The sequence below is a fragment of the Pseudonaja textilis genome, chromosome Z (genome assembly GCF_049901715.1).
Source record: "Pseudonaja textilis isolate UNSWEBS1 chromosome Z, rPseTex1.2, whole genome shotgun sequence".
Taxonomy (NCBI): Eukaryota; Metazoa; Chordata; class Lepidosauria; order Squamata; family Elapidae; genus Pseudonaja; species Pseudonaja textilis.
This window is the reverse complement of record NC_142008.1, coordinates 53,543,215-53,563,553: the sequence shown is the minus strand read 5'-3', so window position 1 is coordinate 53,563,553 and position 20,339 is coordinate 53,543,215. Positions and strand designations below refer to the sequence as shown.

Here is a 20,339-nt window from a genome sequence, read left to right as displayed (position 1 = left end):
TTTTCCTTTTTTCTTTTTATTTAGGATAGAACTGGTACGATTATATGATTTGTTTTAGAATAAATTACTTAAAATATAGTTATCTCATAAAGGCATGACTGAATAAAAGTATAGTCAAATTTCTTTTTCTTTAATAATGATATGATGATATATAAGTTTGTATTGACAATAAGAGTTATTATATAAGGTAATTGTAATTGTGACTATGAAATGAATGCACAAAACTGATGAACCAACTGACTCACTGTTTGTATATAAATACGGGAGAGCTGATGTTTTTATGTTTTGTCTGTTTGTGTGTTAAAAAACAATAAAAATTTTATTAAAAAAAAAAACATGTACCCTCTCCCCCTCATGAAGGACTTATTGAACCACCTGTCAAAAAGCAAGCTAGATCTCAGGGAAGCTTACTACCAGGTCTGCATCAAAGAATGGAAATCAGCTTTCAACTGCCCTTTGGGTAGCTTCCAATTCAAAGTCATGCAAAAGGCATGACTTTGAATTGGAAGCTACCCAAAGGGCAGTTGAAAGCTGATTTCAGGGGGCTCCCGCAGTGTTTATGCAGCTCATCAATGAGGTGCTAAACCCGCACCTTTATCGGGGGTCCTTGTATACCTGGGTGATATCCTTATCTTCAGCAAAATCATGGAAGTACATGTTCAATTGGTCCGACAAGTTCTAGAAAAACTTCTAGCCACCAAATTATAAGCGAAACTCTCAAAATGCGAATTCCACAAAGAGTATCTGGATTGTTTAAGCTACCGAATATCCAACTTGGGAATTGAAATGGATCCTGGAAAGGTGAAAGTGGTGCTGGACTGGCAACGCCCCAGAACCCAAAAATAATTTCAAAGTTTTTTAGGGTTTGCTAACTTCTATAGACAATTCATTCCGTCCTTTGCTGAAGTTGCCCTCCCATTAATGGAGTTATTAAAAACGGGCCCATCACCCACCAAACCAAAGCCAAGTCAACCCCTGGCTTGGATTATGGACTGTCAGAACGTTTTCGAGACATTAAAATGCCTCTTCGCAGCTGAGCCCATCCTCCAACACCTAGATGCAACTAAGCCTTTTATTGTTCAAACTGACACGAGTGACATAGTGGTGGCAGCTGTTTGCTGCAAAAAGACTCTTAAAACCAACTGATGCCTTGCGCTTATGTGTCCACAAAACTGACGGACACAGAATGAAGATGGGCGCTCTGGGAGAAAGAAGCATTCGCCATATGATGGGCTTTATTAACTTGGAGGCATTTCCTAAAAAGGGTGCAGGAGCCCTTTGAGATATGGACTGATGACAAAAACCTCGAGGCACTAAAGACCCCGAGGAGATGATCACCCAAACAAGTCCGATGGGCCCAATACTTCAAGCGGTTCAACTTCAACATTAAATATATCCCCGGAGGGAAAAATGTATTGGTAGACGCCCTGTTGAGGCTTATCTACACCCTTGGTTCTTAGCAAGTTAGTAATAGGGAGAGAGATTTGGGCGAATGAGGGGATGAATTACCTATAGAAATTTGTGAAGCCTAGAAAGCTTTGTAGCTGTTTTCAGGTGCACAAGATTTCCCAATCTAACACTGTTCACTGTTTTTCTGGGTCCATTTCCCTAGTACGAAATCCAGTATTCCAGATAATCTATTTTGTCTTTGTAGAATTTGCATTTTGAGAGCTTAGCATATTGTTTGGTGGCTTGGAGTTTTCTCAGGAATGCCTGGACCAGCTTTATGTACTCAGCTTTTGTTTCAATATATATCAGAATGTCATCCCAAGGTACACCAAAACCCCTTGTATAGGTGTTCATGCCGCACCTCATTTATCAGCTGCATGAACACTGTAGGGATCCCTTGGAGCCCCAATGGGCACACATTAAACTGGAAACACCCCAGTGGCAATTAAAAGCTGTTTTCAACTCAACCCCCTCCCAAATCCTGTCTCAGTAGTAGGCTTGTTGCAAGTCCAGCTTAGAAAAAATCTTGCCCTTTAAAAGGTGGACCAGCATGTCTTTTATTAGGGGCGGGTGGTACACATTTTCCATGCACACTGCATTTAGATCCTATAATTGATGCATAAATGAAGTGAGCCATCTTTCTTTTCCTGGAATAGCACTACTTGGGTCTGGCAGGATGAATGAAGCCATGCTCTACGTTTTTGTCTATGAAATTGCACAGCTCATCTAGCTCCCGGAGTAGAGTTTTGGCTTTGGTAGTTTAGCTCCTGGGAGGATTTTGATGGCACAGTCAGTTGGTGGGTGAGGGGGAAGTTTGTCTGATCTCACTTCATTAAACATCTCTGCTAGGCCGCAGTATTCCCAGGGAATGCCCTGCAGTGGTTCACTTTGGGCGGCGACCAATGTTTCATTTCTGCAGCTGGAGTTTTTCTCATAACTTCTTCCTCCTGGGATTTCCCCCTGGCTTGGGAATGTCAGGGTCCCCTTCATCCATTCTACCTGTGGGTTCCACTTTTTTAGTCATGATAGTCCTTGGACCAGGGGCCATTCTATGCCCAGAACCACAATAAAAGCAATAGTCTCAGAGTGGCTCTCAATGGCAAGTTCCAGAGACTCAGTGACAAATGTGGCTGGGAATCCTCCCACAGTGGACTCATCTGGCTGGCAAAATGCTATGGGTTTTTTTTAACTGTTTTAGGTGGGTCCCCAGTTTACCCACTAGGGTTGGGCTTATTAGGCACCGGGTGTGCCCATCAGCACCACATTCTCTCCCATGTTTGGGATTAGCAGTTCTACGGGCACAGTGATGGCTCAATCATCCCACTTGCCAAGGGGTTGTCCTCATAGTTGCTGTCCAGTGGGCTTGGCTCTTCTTCTTGTGGGGTCAGAGTTCCAAGTCCATGTTTGGAGGAAGACCAGAACCCCATGATTTCACTCCTCTGGTAATGAGACAAAACAGATGGTCCAAGGCACATTCTTTCCCCCCTCCCAACATACCAAAGGTACATCAAAGCAGAGAAAAAGAACAAAGGAAGACCCCATGCAAGCATAGCCTGATTCCTTCACCACTCCTCCAGAATGGCAGGTCCCAAAGGAGATCAATGGGATTGACACAAAGCATTTAAGGAAAGTTTCAGGAGCAATGCTTTCAAGGGTAACTGTATTTAAGATGTAAGGAATTTAGCACAATAAGCATAATTTAACATTTAAATATTTATATTAATTTTAATTCTAATGCAAAAATGTAATTTGAAAAATGAAGCAAATTGCTAATACAGAGATGTCTAGGCTGACCATTGCTATCTGTTAATTGTAAAAGAAGAAATATTCATTCTGTACTTATTTTAAAACTATCTATTTTATAAAAAATGAGGTACAGCTCTTTGTGTTTATTTGTAGAACTATCAATAGAAAATCACAATTTCATTCTTGACTATATTTGGACAATCCTCTCTCTCCCAATTAATGAACATCCCTATCTCCCATGGTGTAGACAGTGGCAGCTGACAACATTAGATAGCACAGAGTTACTCCATTTTGAGCCACTTGTTGTACACTCTTGACTGATTGTCACACAAGTAGCTCTTGATTTATGACAGTTTATTTAGTGACTGTTCAAAGTTAGAACAGCACTGAAAAAAGTGACTTGTGACTGTTTTTCACAATTATGACCTTTGCGACATCATGATCATGTGATCAAAATTCAGATCCTTGGCCATTTATGACCATTGCTGTTTCCCAAGATCATGTGATCACCTTTTGTGACCTTCTGACAAGCAAAGTCAATGGCAAAGTCAGATTCACTTAACAACTGGTTTATCAACTTAACAACTACGGAGATTCATTTAACAGCTGTGGCAAGAAAAGTCATAAAATGGGGCAAAATTCACTTAACCAATGTCTCACTTAATAACCTAAACATTGGGCTCAATTGTGGTCATAAATTGAGGACTTCCTGTATTAGCATATTTCTTTCAATAATAGTTTTCCTGCTTAATAACAGTGCCAATTTTAACATGGCGGCAATTTGGCTATGTTGTGAACAAAACTACTTTAGAATGTAATTCTGTATTCAACATGTGCTGTCCTTATTCTAAATCAGTGTTTTTTCCCCTTAGTCCTCAGCAGGTTGTAAATCCTGGTTAACTTATCTGGGCTTGAAAGTTAAGCAGGGTTGGACCCAGGCAGAAACTGGATGAGAGACTATCAGGGAATATAAGATTGTAGGCTAGACTAAGAAGAAAGCAATAGCTAACTATTTCCACAATGTTGCCTAGAAGGATATATACATGGATATGTTCATGAAATCACCAAGAGTTGACCTTGACTTGGAATTTGCTTCTAAGTGAACAATATTGAACCTGGTAGTTTCAGACAGTACAAGAAAATTCATTCTCAGATACACTATCTCACCAAAATATCTTCCGAGACTTGTAGCTGGTCTTCAAAATAAAGAAGCTGATCTACCTCAAAGCAGTCACTTGCCCGAGATACCAATTTTTCAAGGTATTCTTTGACTTCAGCTTCACTTGCTTTCCTCTGTCTTGCTTGTTGGAGGAATTCATATACTTTTTCAAAAATTTCTGCTCCCAATTTTTGAATGGCTGTCCTGCCAGAAGGAGACAGTTGTAGGAAAGTTAGTGAAAATATAGTGTACAGAATCCATTTTTAATTACAGTGGAAGACAATATATACAGCAAAGTTTTGTAGCAGTGGAAGAAATGGCTCTGTTTGGTGGGATAATAATCCATGTCACTTGAAATTCAGAAAAGATATACAGAGAACATTCTGACACCCAATGTACCATATTTTATTACAACTTCAGCTGTGGCTAAACTAATTGAGAATCCCTAATATATAAAATCAAATATAGCTCACCAGAAAGGTAAATGAAAATAATATTTGAAGTAAATTCTTATGGTAAAATTATTTTCAACCAATGCCATTTAAGGCAATAAATAAACTTTTGATATTTCACCAGCCACATTGCTTGTTTCTTTGAGCAGATTTGAAATTGAACATGATAATATATATTACCTGTATTCAGTACAGTACAAACAAATGATAGCTAACTACCATGAACATAACTTTCCTTTATATTATTTGGATATTTATAGATGTATACTATATCTATAATAATTCTGTGGAAATATCTGTTCTATCTGGCCAAATACTCCATTACCTTTCTGGTCTCATTTGCCACATTTTTCGTGGTGGCAAGTTAGAAACTTAGAAAAACAATCTATATTAATTAAGTGTTCCGTTATTGAAGTAATGGTAATGATTCAATTGGTATGTCAGGCTTATAATTGCCTCCAGAAATTGCAGATACTCCAATATTGGAATATTTGAAGGATGCTCCCCTAATCTTTTACTCATAAAAAAACCTCCCAGCACAATATTTTTACTATGTTTTTATTGTTTTTTAAAAATATACATCCATACTGTGTGTGAACAGTGTTAGTTCTGGATATCATTCATATTAACAGTATTAGTAATCTCTATCACATTTATCAAATTTAAATAATCCTCATTATATATTGTTTAAATATAGATAAAAGAAAAGATGTCTAACATCTGTAAACTTCTATTATTTTTATTTATTTTATACCCATTTATATTCTAATATTTCCCCTATCTAATTTTATTTCTGCCTCTTTCAGCTTACAATCAAGTTACTTTAATCTTTAAAGGGCAATTCTTTCTATCCATTGTCTCATATTCTCTGTAGTACTTCAATTTTTAACCATTTTTTAATTCGTCTCCCACACTCCTCATCTTTATTTCTATCTTCATCTCTATCATTCTTTCTCCCAATACAATCTTATGTTGCCAGTTCTTCCAGATATCTGCCCATGTCCATCTCCTTCTCAACTGTATCTTCCTGTGTCTCCAATTGTTGATTTATCTGTTTTATTTTCTTCGGTCTTTCTTCCTTTATCAGCTGGTTTGTCAGTCCTATTTTTTGCTCCAGTCCATGCTGTTTGTTGATATAGCCAATTCATCTGTTATTTCTGTTCCTTCTGCTTGCCATTTATCTGGTCTTCCTCTTTGTTGAGCTTTTGCTTCATTTGCTGATTTTTCTGATCCATATTTTTCCCCTGTTCATATTCAATTTGCTGGCTTAAGTAATCCATTTCATCTAATTTTTCTGTTGCTTCCATCAGTTCTTGGGCAGTTTGATCTTTATTCATGTTTTTTTGCAAAATGTTTTCCATTTTCTCATCTATGCCCTCAATTGAATCCTTAATATTTTGGAACAAAATAATTAAATGAAACAAAGAGGATAAGAGAATAAGGCTCTCAATGATTAAAAAAAAGTATACAGTTGAAAAGAAACATGAAAGATTTTTAATGAAATTAATATCAGTTGACAGAATGACTTTGAATAAGAATAATAATTTTATTGACTACTGTTACTAACTATTGTTTTGTTTTTTGTTTAAAGACAGCATGAAATATAGGTGATTAAAGTGAATGACAACTGACATTATTAGGTAATGTTTGTTAAAAGATGGAAATATTTTAAATAGAAATGTAAAAGATTGCTATCAATATTAATGGCTGAGCTGAACTCGAACAGAATAATTATTTCATTTACTATTGTTATACATATGTATATATGTATACATATATATATATATACGAACACAGTACACAAGCCTGATGATGGCAGATGAGATTCTGCTGAAATGTCACTACAACTTTAAAAGCACAACTATAAGGACATGGGAAAATACCCAAAAATACCCACATACAAACCCCTAAACACACACCCCACCACCTACCTAGAAAAAAACACCAGATGGAGTCTTCCGGTTTGCAGGCCTTCGGCGGCAGGCAGGAATCCACGATTGTGTGCGGTTTCTGCTTAGGCTTGCTGCTGGAGCGTCCAGAGCCAGTTTGGCTTCAGGGCTAAGCCACCCCATAGAGGTGGCAAAGAGGGGGGAGATCCCAGCAGGGTCGAGGAAAACCGCATCTTTCCTCCCAGCTGGCTAAACTCCCTTTCCCGAAGGCGGTAAGAGCGGCGGTCAGAAATGGCCACCTCAAAGAAGAACTCAGCCGGAAAAGAAAGTGCAGGAGGAAGTTAAGAAGTGAAAGTTTTGGCTGACCGGGATAAGAAGCAACAACTAAGGTATCCTGGAATTTAAATTCTAAAAAAAGATACATCGCTTCCAAGGAAGATTCAGAAGCAGCAAATGAAAGTGAAAAGAGAAAGTTTTTTTTTTCACTCTCCTTCCTAACGTTGACAGCGAACAGAGATGAATGAGAAATCGGAAAAACCCGCTTTGGCATCAATAGGTAATTAAACTGGATAATTTAATGACAAGGGGATAATAAGGATTTCTGAACACACAAATTTTTTTTAAAAAAAACCTTTTTTTGTGCTGTAAGTGGGAAGGGAGAGGAAAAGAATAAGAGCAAGATTCGGAAGGAGGAGACTGCCTGGAATTTAAAAGAATCGGATTAAATCCTAACAAGACTTCTAAAAGATACATTTTAACTGGAACTTTGTAACTAAACAGTGACCCCAGGAAGAGAAAGTGAAAAAAGAAGAAAGTGTCAAAAGAAACAGCTTGTGTGTATTTGGATTGCTTGGTGACTTTGGGACTTTTGGAAATTATATTTGAATGACTAAAAACACTTGGGTGGTTGTTTGAAAATTTTTTTTTACAATGGCATCACTTGTGGATGAACTGAAAATGGAATTTAAAAAATACAAAGAAGAAGAACAAGAAGGGAAGGGCGCTCTTGGCTCTGTTTTTCAATTCTTAGAAATGGCGATCTGTACCTACAAGAAACTACAAGAAAAGACTGTGCAACAAGAAGATTGGGACAAAGAAGAAGCCATCTTTAACGAACAAGTAAGTTTACTTGGGGAAGAAAGGGGAAAGGAGGGAAGGAAAATGGAGACTTTAAGACCTAAAAAAACAACCAAAAAGGGGAAAAATAAGGTGAAAAGTGGATAGAACGTTAGAAAGCAAAAGAAAAGGGGAACACAGAAGAGGGAAATGGAGGTGGAGAGATAAGGGCAGAGAGAAGAAGCAAGGGAGGAAGGAAAGGAAGAGAAGAGAAGCTACAAAGGTGTGGAGCAAGATGTAAAGAAACAGGACTTATTTAGAGATAATGGGTAAAAACATAACAGAAAAAGTGATTCTGCAAAGGTACATAAGATTGTATTGTTATATTTATATTAGAAATAATGTTAGAAAATTAGAAACAACATATGATTAAAAAGTGGGGTAAAATACTCAGTGTAATTCAGTGAAACTTTTGTGAACAAAATAAATGAAATGAAATACATGAGAGAATTGAATTAGGAAGAAATGGGAACATTTTAATGATACTGTCAGCCTTCAAGATGATCTCTTCTACATCTTTTGTGCTGCTTTGCATCTTTCTTACTGCTCCATCTTTTGGCTGTCATTAGTAATGGGGGGAGGGGGGAATTGGAGGAGAAGAAAGCTGGAAGTGTTAAATTCCTATGCTGTGAATGGGAAGGAGGAGGGGGAGTATAAATTCCTGTTCTTAAGTTTCTATTTCCTTGCCTAGTTTTTCTATCCTTTGCGCAGCTGCGAAGTTTTATCAAAATATGTCAAGGTCAACGGACAGAGGCCTCATCACCACCTGAAGATGCCCACATGATCATATTCATAACTTTTAATTGGAAGAGTCTTTTGGACTTTGGGGAGTGGGAACAATTCCATTCCTTTGTATATGTGATCTGTGCGCCAAATTCTTTAGATTCAGAATTCAACCTGTAGCTTCCACTTTGATTTCCAGTAAAAGAAAAAACTTTGCTCTAACCTATGGAGTCTGAGTATTTCTTTCTTGGATTTTGAATGGAGCACAGACTGACATTATTCTGAATCTCTCATCAGCCCACCGGAGAAAATATCAACTTTTCTTCCGAGGGGTTTTTACATCATGTCATCTCCAGCTAGTGAAGAAGACGACCAGGGAGCTGTGGGGGGGCAGTCGATGTTACTACCGGAGGTGCCAGCCGCCGATCTGCTAGCCAACCTTACTCTAGAAGAAGTTCCAGCTGAGAGGCCCAGATGGTTGTTGGGTGTTGGATGGAGGGATCCCGAAGACCTCCCCCCTCCTGGAATCACCGTAACCCAAAGACGTGCGAGAGAGCAGCTGTGGCAAGAAAGGGAAGAGAGGGAATGCATGCTTGATCAGCCAGACAGCTCCTCAATGATGCTTTCAAGAAGCCTCGCATCGCTCCAAGGTATGAGGGGGGAAGGGGGAGCAGCTTCAGCCAGGGGCAGCCAGGCGGCCCCCACCCCCTAGCTCAGCCCACACCAGTGCAGCAGCCAGCTGCAGCTCCGGGGGCCCCAGTGGGAGGTGTGATCCCTGGAAGGCGCGGAGCCTTCAACCTGCCCCCCTTGGAAGTGAAATTTGGGGGAAATCCCAAGGATTTGGGTTTCTTCCTGGCACAAGTTTGGAACTATACGGAAGAATATGAGAGAGAATTCACCTCTGAAGCAGCCAAGGTGAGATGTGTTGCCAGGGCCCTGGAGGGAATAGCAGCAGAGTGGATGGTGACTTTGTATAATGATAACTCCCCCCCCCCAACTGCGGAATCTCAATGCCTTCATGACTGCATTGAGGAGAAAGTTTGAGTACCCTCTAGCGGAGAGGAAGGCTAGGATCAGAATGAAAACCATAAATCAAGGGGGGAGGTCAGTTGCTGACTACACCCAAGAGTTCAGGCAACTGGCATGCCACATCCGAGGCTGGTCCCAGGGAGCCCTGATAGAAGCTTACAAAGATGGCTTAAATGAAGATATATACCACATGTGCATCTCCAGAAGGGATCCCTATGATCTGCAACTGTGGTATTTGCTAGCAGAAGAAGTGGAAATAGATCTGACCTGAAGCAGACGCAGAGGAGGTTCTGCATGGAGCAAACCGCCCCCCGCGTCTCCGAGAGGCCCCAAAGCCTCGGAAGGGAGGAGTGATGGCAAGACCCAAATCCACCGCCTGTTTTCGATGCAGGAAGGAGGGCCACTGGATTGCGGATTATAGGGTCAAGCTGGATCCAAAGGGAATGCAGAGGGCAGGGAGGAAGCCTGAAAACCCCCCATCCAAGCCTCGTGAAAATGTGTTAAAGACGGGGAGGTTGTAGAGGTCACCCCTCCGGCAGGAGAGGAGCTGGGACCTCCAACCTTCCTTGAAGAGAGTGAGACTGACTCGGAAGATGACGTCCCAGTAAGTCCTAACAAGGGCCCCATGACCTTCCCAATAAAATAAAGGGTGCTTGCTTCAGGGACTGAAGGAGAGATGTTAGCCTTACTAGACTCTGGGTGCACGAGGTGTGTAATCAGCATGAAAGTACTTAAGGAGATGGGCATCAGACTGAGAACCTTAGAAACTCCCATATCCTTTTGCCAACTGGATGGATCAGTGTCGGGATGTTGCCCTGCACGTTTCATAATGGAACCCCTAGAGATGACCATGGGAAGCCATAGCGAGGTCCTGTGCTTTATTGTGACCCCTGGGATGGAGCACCCATTAATATTGGGGCTGCCCTGGCTCCGCAAGTGGACCCCCCATGTGAACTGGAGGAAAGGGTGCTTATGGATTCGTACCAATCAGCGGCCGGAAGGGGAGGAGCGATCTAATCCAAAGCTTCAGAACCCAGTTGAGTCAGCCTCCACAGGTGCTGAGAGCTTGGAGGGGGAGGACAAAATCCTGAAAGAATATTGGGACTTAAGAGAGGTGTTTAGCGAAAAGGCTTCTGATGAGCTCCCCCATCATCAATCAACAGATTGTAGCATCGAAATTTTACCTGGGGTGACGCTCCTGAAACCAAAATTATATTCGATGACACCATGGGAATTGGAGGAGTTGAGATTGTTTATCGATAAAAATTTGAAACGTGGTTTCATCCAACCCGCTAGACCTCAGGTGGTGGCCCCAGTGTTGTTTCGTGAAAAGAAAGATGGCTCCAAACACTTGGTGGTGGACTACTAAAATTTAAACGCAATTTCTTTTTTTTTTTTATAAAAATTTTTAATTGTTTTTAACACACAAACAAACAAACAGACAAAACATAAAAGCATCAGCTCTCCCGTATTTATATACAAACAGTGAGTCGGTTGGTTCATCAGTTTTGTGCATTCACTTCGTAGTCACAATTGCAATTACCTTATATAATAACTCTTATTGTCAATGCAAACTTATATATCATCATATCATTATTAAAGAAAAAGAAATTTGACTATACTTTTATTCAATCATGCCTTATGAGATAACTATATTTTAATTAATTTATTCTATAACAAATCATATAGTCGTACCAGTTCTATCCTAAATAAAAGAAAAAAAGAAAAAGAAAAACCATTATATAAATATAATATCAAATACCGAAAAAAGAAAAAGAAAAGTGAAATCAATATTATTCCTTATTGTCTAACATTCTAAATATTCTATTTTTGTATTTCATCATTCAGCCATTGATAAAAAAGATCCCAAATTATATAAAATTGTTTATCTTCTTGCTCTCTAATTTTAAAAGTCAATCTACTCATCTCAGCACATTCCAATATTTTCTTTATAACTTCTTCCTGCAATGGAATTTTCTCATTTTTCCAATTTTTTGCAAATACAATCCTAGCTGCAGTTAATACATTTACAATCAAATATTTCAACTCTTTACTATAAACATCTGGTAAGATTCCCAATAAGAAAAGCTCCGGTTTCAAGTCTATATGCTTCTTTGTCATTTTTTCCAACCACATGCGGATTTTAGTCCAATATTTTCTAGCATCCTCACAAGTCCACCACATATGGTAGTATGAACCAGGTTTCTGATGACATTTCCAACATTTTTCCGATTTGTTCTTGAACATTCTTGCTATCCTTGTCGGGGGGAAATGCCACCTATAAAACATCTTATACAAGTTTTCTTTATAGGCTGTAGACATTGTCATTTTATAGTTTTGCAACCATAATTTCTGTCATTTCTCTAAGTCAATCCCATATCCAAAATTCCTCCCCAGGCAATCATAGTTTCTTTAACTTGTTCTTCCTCTAGCTTAATTTCCAATAAGTAACCATATAATTTTTTAATCACCTTTTCATCAGTACCCATCAAAATCTTATCTAAATCAGTCTGTTTATCATAAAATCCCTCTGTTTTGGAATCCTCATCATACCTTGAGTGTATTTGCAAATATGAAAACCAATTCATCTGTATACCTTGTTCCTCTAATTTTTGTATCGATTTAAGTTCACCCTTTTCATCTAGTAATTCCCCATAGCTAACTGTTTGTTCCTTTTTATAAATTATAGGGTAAGAAAACGCTTCTATCGTCGATAACCAAACTGGAATTTTCAAATAACATTGTTTTTTTGTCTTCTCCCAGTTTAACCACAAAGACTCCCGTATATAATGTCTTCTAAAATAACCCTGTGTTTTGGTTCCCTTATACCATAAAAAAGCATGCCAACCCAACAACAAATCATGACCTTCTAATGTCAACAATCTAGTCTTCCTTAAATGTTATCCATTCTTTAACCCACATCAAATTTGCAGCTTGATAGTACAACTCCCAATTAGGCAGGCCAAACCCTCCTCTAGTTCTGGCATCCTGTAAAAGCTTTAGCTTTATCCTTGCTTTTTTGCCTTGCCATATATACTTCAAAACAATTTTATTTAAGTCCTCAAAATAGTCTTTTCCAAGCCTAATTGGTATTGTTTGAAACAAAAATAAAATTCTGGGTAGAATATTCATCTTAATTGTTGAAATCCTTCCTATTAATGACAATTGTAGGTTTTCCCATTTCTTCAGGTCTTGGGCTATCTGTTGTTTAAGTTTAATATAATTGTTCTCTTTTAATGTACTACATCTTGGCATCAAATATATCCCCAAATACTTAACCTTGTTTGTAACTTGGATTTTTAACAATTCTGCCAATTCTTCTCTTTGTCTTAGCAACATATTCTTTGACAAAATCTTTGTTTTATCTTTATTTATTTTCAGACCAGCCACCTCCCCATATGCCTCTATCTTTTCCAACAGCTTCAAGGCTGTTTCTATAGGATCTTCCAAGATAAAGACTAGGTCATCTGCAAAAGCTTGTAGTTTAAATTCTTCCTTTTTAATTTTCATTCCTTTTATAGTTTTATCTTCTCTGATATTTCTGTTCAACACTTCCAAAGTCAATACAAATAGCAAGGGAGAAAGAGGACAACCTTGTCTTGTGCCTTTTCTTATATTGATAGGATCTGTAAATTCTCCCTCCATCATTACCTTAGCTGTTTGTTCATTGTAAATTGCTTCTATTGCCTGGATAAATCTTCTAGCAAAGCCCATCTGTTCCATTAAAAGTAACATTAAATCTCCAATTCACGTTGTCAAATGCCTTTTGGGCGTCTAAAAATATCAAAGCCATTTGCTTTTCAGGATGCGCCTCATAATATTCCAAAGTATCCAGAATTACTCTCATGTTGTCTCTAATTTGTCGCTTTGGCAAAAACCCATTTTGGTCTGGATGAATAAAATTATTCAAATATTTTTTAAGTCTTTCTGCTAGTATTGAAGCAAAGATTTTATAATCTACATTTAATAAAGAAATCGGTCTGTAATTCTTAATTTGAACTGGATCCGCCTCCTCTTTTGGAATAAGTGTAATATAGGCCTCTGACCATGTTTTAGGTATCATCTTTTTTAACATAACTTCATTCATAACTTCTAACAATGGAATAGACAGTGATTCTTGAAAGGTTTTATAAAATTCTACAGGAAGCCCGTCTGGACCTGGTGCTTTTCCGTTATTTTGTTTCTTAAGTGCTTGGCTTAACTCCATCATTGTTATATTACTTTCTAGCATTTCTTCAATCTCTTTAGGTATCTTAGGTAAATTTGCATTCTGCAGGTACTGTTTAACTTTCTCCTCATCAATGTCTTCTTTCTTATATAAATGTTTGTAAAAATCATGAATAATTTCTTTTTCTCTTTGCTGCCATGACAAATTTGACCTTGGTCATCTATTAACTGCAATATTTTCCTCGACTCTTTCTCCTTTCTCAACTTATATGCTAGCCATCTACCTGGCTTATTTGCATCTTCAAAATAATTCTGTTTAGCATTCCTAATTTTCTGTGCCAGTTCTTCTTTCTCTATTAAGTCCATTTTATGTTTAGTTATATCCAGTTTCAGTTTAACGTCTTTTTTCTGTGGCATTTTCTGCAGTTCTTTTTGAGTCTTTATATTCATCCTCCAAGGCTTTGAAAGCTTGCCTTTTCCTAATATTCTTTTTTTTTTGTATAGTCTATTATCAAGCCTCTAGCATAAGCCTTCATTGTATCCCAAACATTCTGTATTGAAGTGTCTTCTTTTCTATTTTCTTTAAAGAAAAAAGCCAATTCTTTCTCCATCCATTGTAAAAATTCTTTCTCCTTTAAAATAGTATTATTTAACGTCCATCTCGATCTTTTTTTTTGTCCCTTCCATTTAATTGTCAACGGATTATGATCAGCCCAAGTACTTGTTTCAATATTTACTTCTTGAACGCTAGATATTAAGTCTATTGAGATCCAAATCATATCAAGTCTGGACCATGATAAATGTCTATTTGAATAGAAAGTATATTGCTTAAGTTTAACATTTCTTTCTCTCCATATATCTTTTAGAGTTAATTCATCTATCATTTTAAAAAAAGATTTAGGAAGAGTTTTTCTATTATACTTTGCTGTTGTTGCAATATAATCAAGTTTATTGTCCACGATTCCATTAAAGTCTCCCATCATAATTATATTAACATAGTCCAGTCCAGCCATCTTGGTATGTAGTTTTTATACAATTCTTCCTGTTTATCATTCGGGGCATAAATTGCAGTCAAAAGTATCTTTCTATTGTTGTCCATTATTTCCACCATTAATATTCTCCCATCTTCATCTGCATAAATCAGTTTTGCTGGAATAGCCTCTTTGATATATAAAACCACCCTCTTTTCTTACATTGAGTCAAAGAGGTAAACAATTTCCTAATTTTGGTTGTACTAACAATTGTTCATGTTGCTTTTAATGTGTACTTCTTGTAAACAAATTATATCAAACTTTAATTTCCCTAATTTATGAAAAATCTTCCTTCTCTTAGCAGCTGAATTCAGTCCATTTATATTCATTGTAATCAGTTTTTTCTCTTCCATGGTTATATTTTATATTTAGATTTAACCACTCGTGGGTCTTGATTCACGCTGATCTTTAATATCCACCTGTCCCCTACTGCACCTTCTTCTTTTCCAATCTCCATTTGTTCCTCTTGAGGTTCAATTAATAAAACCTCCTTTTCTGCCTCCTCCTTCTCTCCCTCCAAAAAATTCTCGTAGAACAGTTCTGCTTTCTCAATTGAATCAATTCTATGTCTCTGTTCCTGCCACGTGAACATCAGTCCTTCTGGGATCAGCCATCTGTAAGTCACCTCCTTTTTCAATAACATTTTGGTCAAGAATCGATATTCTCTTCTCATCTCTCTCACTCTTCTAGGTATTTGTTTTAAGACCAAAATTTCTTTACCTTTATATTTCAATGTCTTCTCTCTTGCCACTTGTAAAATTTGTGTCTTCATGGATTTTTTGGTAAATCTAATATGGACTTCTCTGGGCAGATTATTTCTCATCGCATATCTTGTAAAGACTCGATATATCTCATCTACTCCATCCATCATCTTCTCTTCTGTTATTTCAAGGCATCCGCCAAAATTCCTATCATTATCGCAGCCAAATCTTGTCCTTTTTCTTCTTCTATATTTTGAAATCTAAGGTAAAATTCTGACCTATCCATCTCCCACTTCAACATCCCACTTTTTTTCTTGTTCAATCACTATTAATCTATTGTCAATATTTCAATCTTCTCCTCTCTTCGTTTACCCCCTTCTTGACTTTTTGAAGTCTCTCCTCATACTTTGCCATCATCTGTTGAATATTTTCCACTTTTTCCTCCGTCCTCCCTGTTCTTTGTTCAATGGTATCTGTTTTTATCTTAAGATCTTGAATTCCTTGCATAATCATCTGTAAGGTTACTCTTTCTTGTTCTTTATCTTGCTTTAACATTGTCTGAATTGAACGCTGTCCAGATGGTGGGGAGGCAGAGGTAGACACAGAGGCACCCGGTATAAGTTTCTTACTCATTTTAGATGATTCCAGCTCTTCAAGTTCTTTCAAATTTTAATCCAATTAAAAAAAAAGAGTAGCCAATTATAATCCAAAGTGAAAAAGCCAATAATAAAAAACCCAATAATAAGGGAAAAAGAAGAAAAAGAGAAAGAAAAAAAGATGAAATAAAAAAATTCTTCAAGTTCTTCCTGACCTTAATCCAATTAAAAAGTAATCCACAAGAAAAATAAAAATAAAAATAAAAACCCAGTAATAATAATAATAAACAAGACTAAAGCCAAAAAGAAGAAAAAAGAAAAAGAAAAAGAACAAAAGGAATAAGTTTCTTCAAATTCCACACCTTAATCCAACCAAAAGATCACAATTGAGAAAAGAAAAAAGATAGTCCACTGATATACATTAAAAAGAAAAGCAAAAGTCCCAATGGAAAGGGGAAAAAAAGAAAAATAAAAATAAAATAAAAATGAAAAATTCAAAGGCTTCCCTTGCAAATAAATAAGGGTTAAGAATAGAAACCTTACTAAAATAAAAATATCGGGCAATGCTGGTGGAGGGGTGGCGGAACTAAAAAAAAAAAAAAATTAGGAAAAGAAAGTAGGAAACAATACACTGCACTCTGCTTAGTTATCCAAGGCTCTAATTATGACTCCCTTCTCTTTCCCACAAGCTTCAAAGCTAAACCATAGATATTTAATTATAGACAAGAATCCAGAAAGGCACCTGTAATAATATTCTACAGGGCTCTTTCCTCTATCTTATCAGGAAATGTCCTTGAGAAGGAGTCTTTCACATCTCTCTCCAGTTCAAGTAAAATATTTCCAAGCCTCTAGTTGGCAGTGTTACAAAGTTTCTTAGTTCTCACTTTCCCCTCCTCTCAGGACAGCATAAATAAAATAAAATAAAAACCCGCAGGAAATATATAAGCATATATAAAAGGCAAAAAGAAGAAAAAGTAACCAAAGGGAGCCTCTAGCCTTAAAAAAATTAAAATATGAAAAATCCAAATATAAAAAGAAACAGTCCAGTTATCCAGTAAGTAACAATGAAGTCCGGTAGCAAAGAAAAAAAAAAGCAAATAAAGCCTCGCTTTGACGTCTCCCTTGGAAAAAAATGCCGCTTAGTCAGTTTTGTCAAAAAAATCAAACAGGTTTCTTCTAGTAGTCAGAGTGAACTTTAAAACTCAAAAATTAGATAAAAAAGGTTTCTCATCCAACTGACAGACTCTCTTTCAGACTCGTTCTTTCTGGAGCTGCCCCGACTTCAGCAGCATGGGGGCTGCCTCTCCGCTGCCAGCAAAAAGAGCTTCTCCCGGGTCATCCAGGGATTTTGCGATGTCCCCGGAGTCCACAGGATACGCTCTTCACAATAGCTGTCCCTACGGGACCGGCCGGAAACGAAGATATCGGCTGCAATCGAGGAGCTCGATTGCAAGGCGTATCGTCACAGCGCCAGCTCCTCCCAACTCCAAATTTAAACGCAATTTCTGTGGAAAATGTGTACCCCCTCCCCCTGATGAAGGACATGTTAGCTCACCTGGCCAAAGGGAAGATTTTCACGAAGTTAGACTTGAGAGAGGCGTATTACCGAATCCGAATTAAAGAAGGAGATGAGTGGAAAACTGTGTTTAACTGCCCGATGGGTTGTTTCCAGTTCAATGTTCTCCCTTTTGGCCTACAGGGGGCTCCAGCCGTTTTCATGCAAATGATCAATCAGGTGCTCCACGAACACTTATACAAGAGGTTTTTGGTTTACCTTGATGACATCCTTATCTACACGGAGACTAGAGACGAACATGTGAAACTGGTACGCTCAGTGCTGCACAAACTGCGAGCTGCCAAATTGTATGCTAAACTGTCCAAATGTGAATTCCATCAAGAGAAAATTGACTACCTAGGATATCGCATTTCGCACGAGGGCATCGAGATGGACCCAGGGAAGGTGGGAGCTGTATTGGACTGGGCCCCACAGAGGACCCGAAAGTAGCTTCAAAGTTTCTTAGGATTTGCCAACTTTTATCAGCAATTCATCCCATCTTTCGCTAAAATAGCAATGCCTATCACCAATCTCTTAAAGACAAAGGGGGAGACGAAACCAAAGCCCAGCCAATCATTGAAGTGGTCCATGGAATGCCAAGCTGCTTTTGAAAACTAAAGCGACTATTTGCTGCAGAACCAGTACTGAAACACCTGGATATGGATGCCCCTTTCGTGATCCAAGCTGATGCGAGTGATGTGGCTGTTGGGGCGGTCTTACTTCAATTAAATGAGAAGGGAACACTACAACCTTGTGCATACACCTCCCGTAAGTTGACTGACACTGAGAGGAGATGGGCCGTCTGGGAAAAGGAAGCTTTTGCAGTTCGTTGGGCTCTACTAACCTGGAGACATTTCTTGGAAGGAGTGAAACACCCATTTGAGGTATCAACCACACAGCTGGCCGCCCCGGTGGTCACCAGAGCGCAAAAGAAGAAGCAAGAGGCGGAACTGTCCAATGACTTGATGGAGTGATTTAAGGAAGCGTTGAAGACAGATGAGTGGGTTCCTAGTGAATGCGAATAACTGCACCATTAGAGATGGCTTGGCCTGGGTGGGAGCGAAATTGTATGTACCACAGACCTCGAGGAGCCAAGTGTTACAACAGACCCATGATTCCAAGGCGGCTGGTCACTTTGGTTTCGTTAAGACCTTACACCTGGTTAAGCAACAGTTCTGGTGGCCTTCATTGAAAAAGGACATTGAGACGTATGTAGCTAGCTGTCCAGTTTGCGCCTCAGCCAAAAGACCTCCTGGTAAGCCACCAGGTCCGTTACAGAATGTGGCCAGGCCAACTGCTCCTTGGAAGGAAATCTCCATGGATTTTATAGTAGACTTACCCAAGAGCACTGGACACATGGTTATCTGGGTGGTAACCGATTTGTTCTCCAAGCAGGCACATTTCATACCTTTCCCTCGGCGAAATCGTTGGCTAAACTCTTCATCATACATATCTACAGACTGCATAGTGTCCCTGAGCGTATAGTTTCTGATCGAGGGGTCCAATTCACCTCAAACTTTTGGAGGGAATTTTTGAAATTAATAGGCTCCACCCAGGGCTTAAGCTCCACCCACAATCCCCAAACTAATGGGGCCTGTGAGAAGACTAACGCGGTGTTAGAGCAATATCTCAGGTGTTACATAAACTATCAGCAGGACAACTGGGCTGATCTGCTGCCTTTTGCGGAGGTGGCATACAACAATTCCATCCACAGTAGTACTGGCTTTACTTTAAGGTGGCCACGGGGCAAGATTTTGTACCCATACCTGAGCTTCCTCGCGAAAGACCCAACGTCCAGTCATTGGATGAATGGATATCTCAGCTCCAACTCAATTGGCCAGTCGTCCGTAAAGCACTGGATGATGCACATCAAGCTCATAAGAAATTTGCAGACAGAAAGAGAACTCTACAGAAGCCTTATCAAGTGGGCAACAAAGTTTTTCTCTCGACCAAATATTTACAGACCACCCAAAAGTCGAAGAAATTGAGCCCAAAGTATGTGGGTCCTTTCCCAACTGAACGGATTGTGAACCCTGTGACAGTTCAATTGACATTGCCAAAAACTCTTCATCGAATTCATCCGGTTTTCCATGTTAGTTTGTTGAAACCCGAGCATACCTCTACACTGAAACCATCCCAGACTGATCCCCCCGTACCATTGTTGATTGAGGGTGAACAACATTTCGAAGTTAAAGAGATTTTAGACTCTCGGAAATGGAGAGGTCGTCTCCAATATCTCGTAGCTTGGAAACATTTTCCCTCATCCCAAGCCGAGTGGGTAAATGAGAAAGATATTAGGGCTCCTGAACTGGTCAAAGACTTTCATATAAAGTATCCTGGTAAACCATAGAAATGTATGCAAATTGTTAATATGTATTTTATGTTGTTCTCTCTTACAGGGACAATTGTCTTTTTTCTAGGGGGTCCGAATGTCAGCCTTCAAGATGATCTCTTCTACATCTTTTGTGCTGCTTTGCATCTTTCTTACTGCTCCATCTTTTGGCTGGCATTAGTAACGGGGGGAGGGGGGAATTGGAGGGGAAGAAAGCTGGAGGTGTTACATTCCTATGCTGTAAGTGGGAAGGAGGAGGCGGAGTATAAATTCCTGTTCTTAAGTTTCCTTGCCTAGTTTTTCTATCCTTTGCGCAGCTCCGAAGTTTTATCAAAATATGTCAAGGTCAACGGACAGAGGCCTCATCACCACCTGAAGATGCCCACATGATCAT

General features: G+C 38.8%; 1 protein-coding gene across 4 annotated transcripts in view; it reads right to left on the bottom strand.

Annotated features, from left to right (window-relative positions):
* Positions 1-20,339, bottom strand: part of NEK11 (NIMA related kinase 11) — a 249,474-nt gene that overhangs the window by 9,758 nt on the left and 219,377 nt on the right. For 2 of the 4 annotated variants that reach the window (XM_087916704.1, XM_087916702.1), the window contains one exon: positions 3,100-4,558. In XM_087916704.1, the coding sequence (XP_087772830.1) occupies positions 4,523-4,558 (36 nt within the window). In that variant the 3' untranslated portion in view covers positions 3,100-4,522. Of the gene's footprint in view, positions 1-3,093; positions 4,559-20,339 lie in introns of those variants that run through there. The other 2 variants (XM_087916701.1, XM_087916703.1) reach the window with 2 other exon arrangements.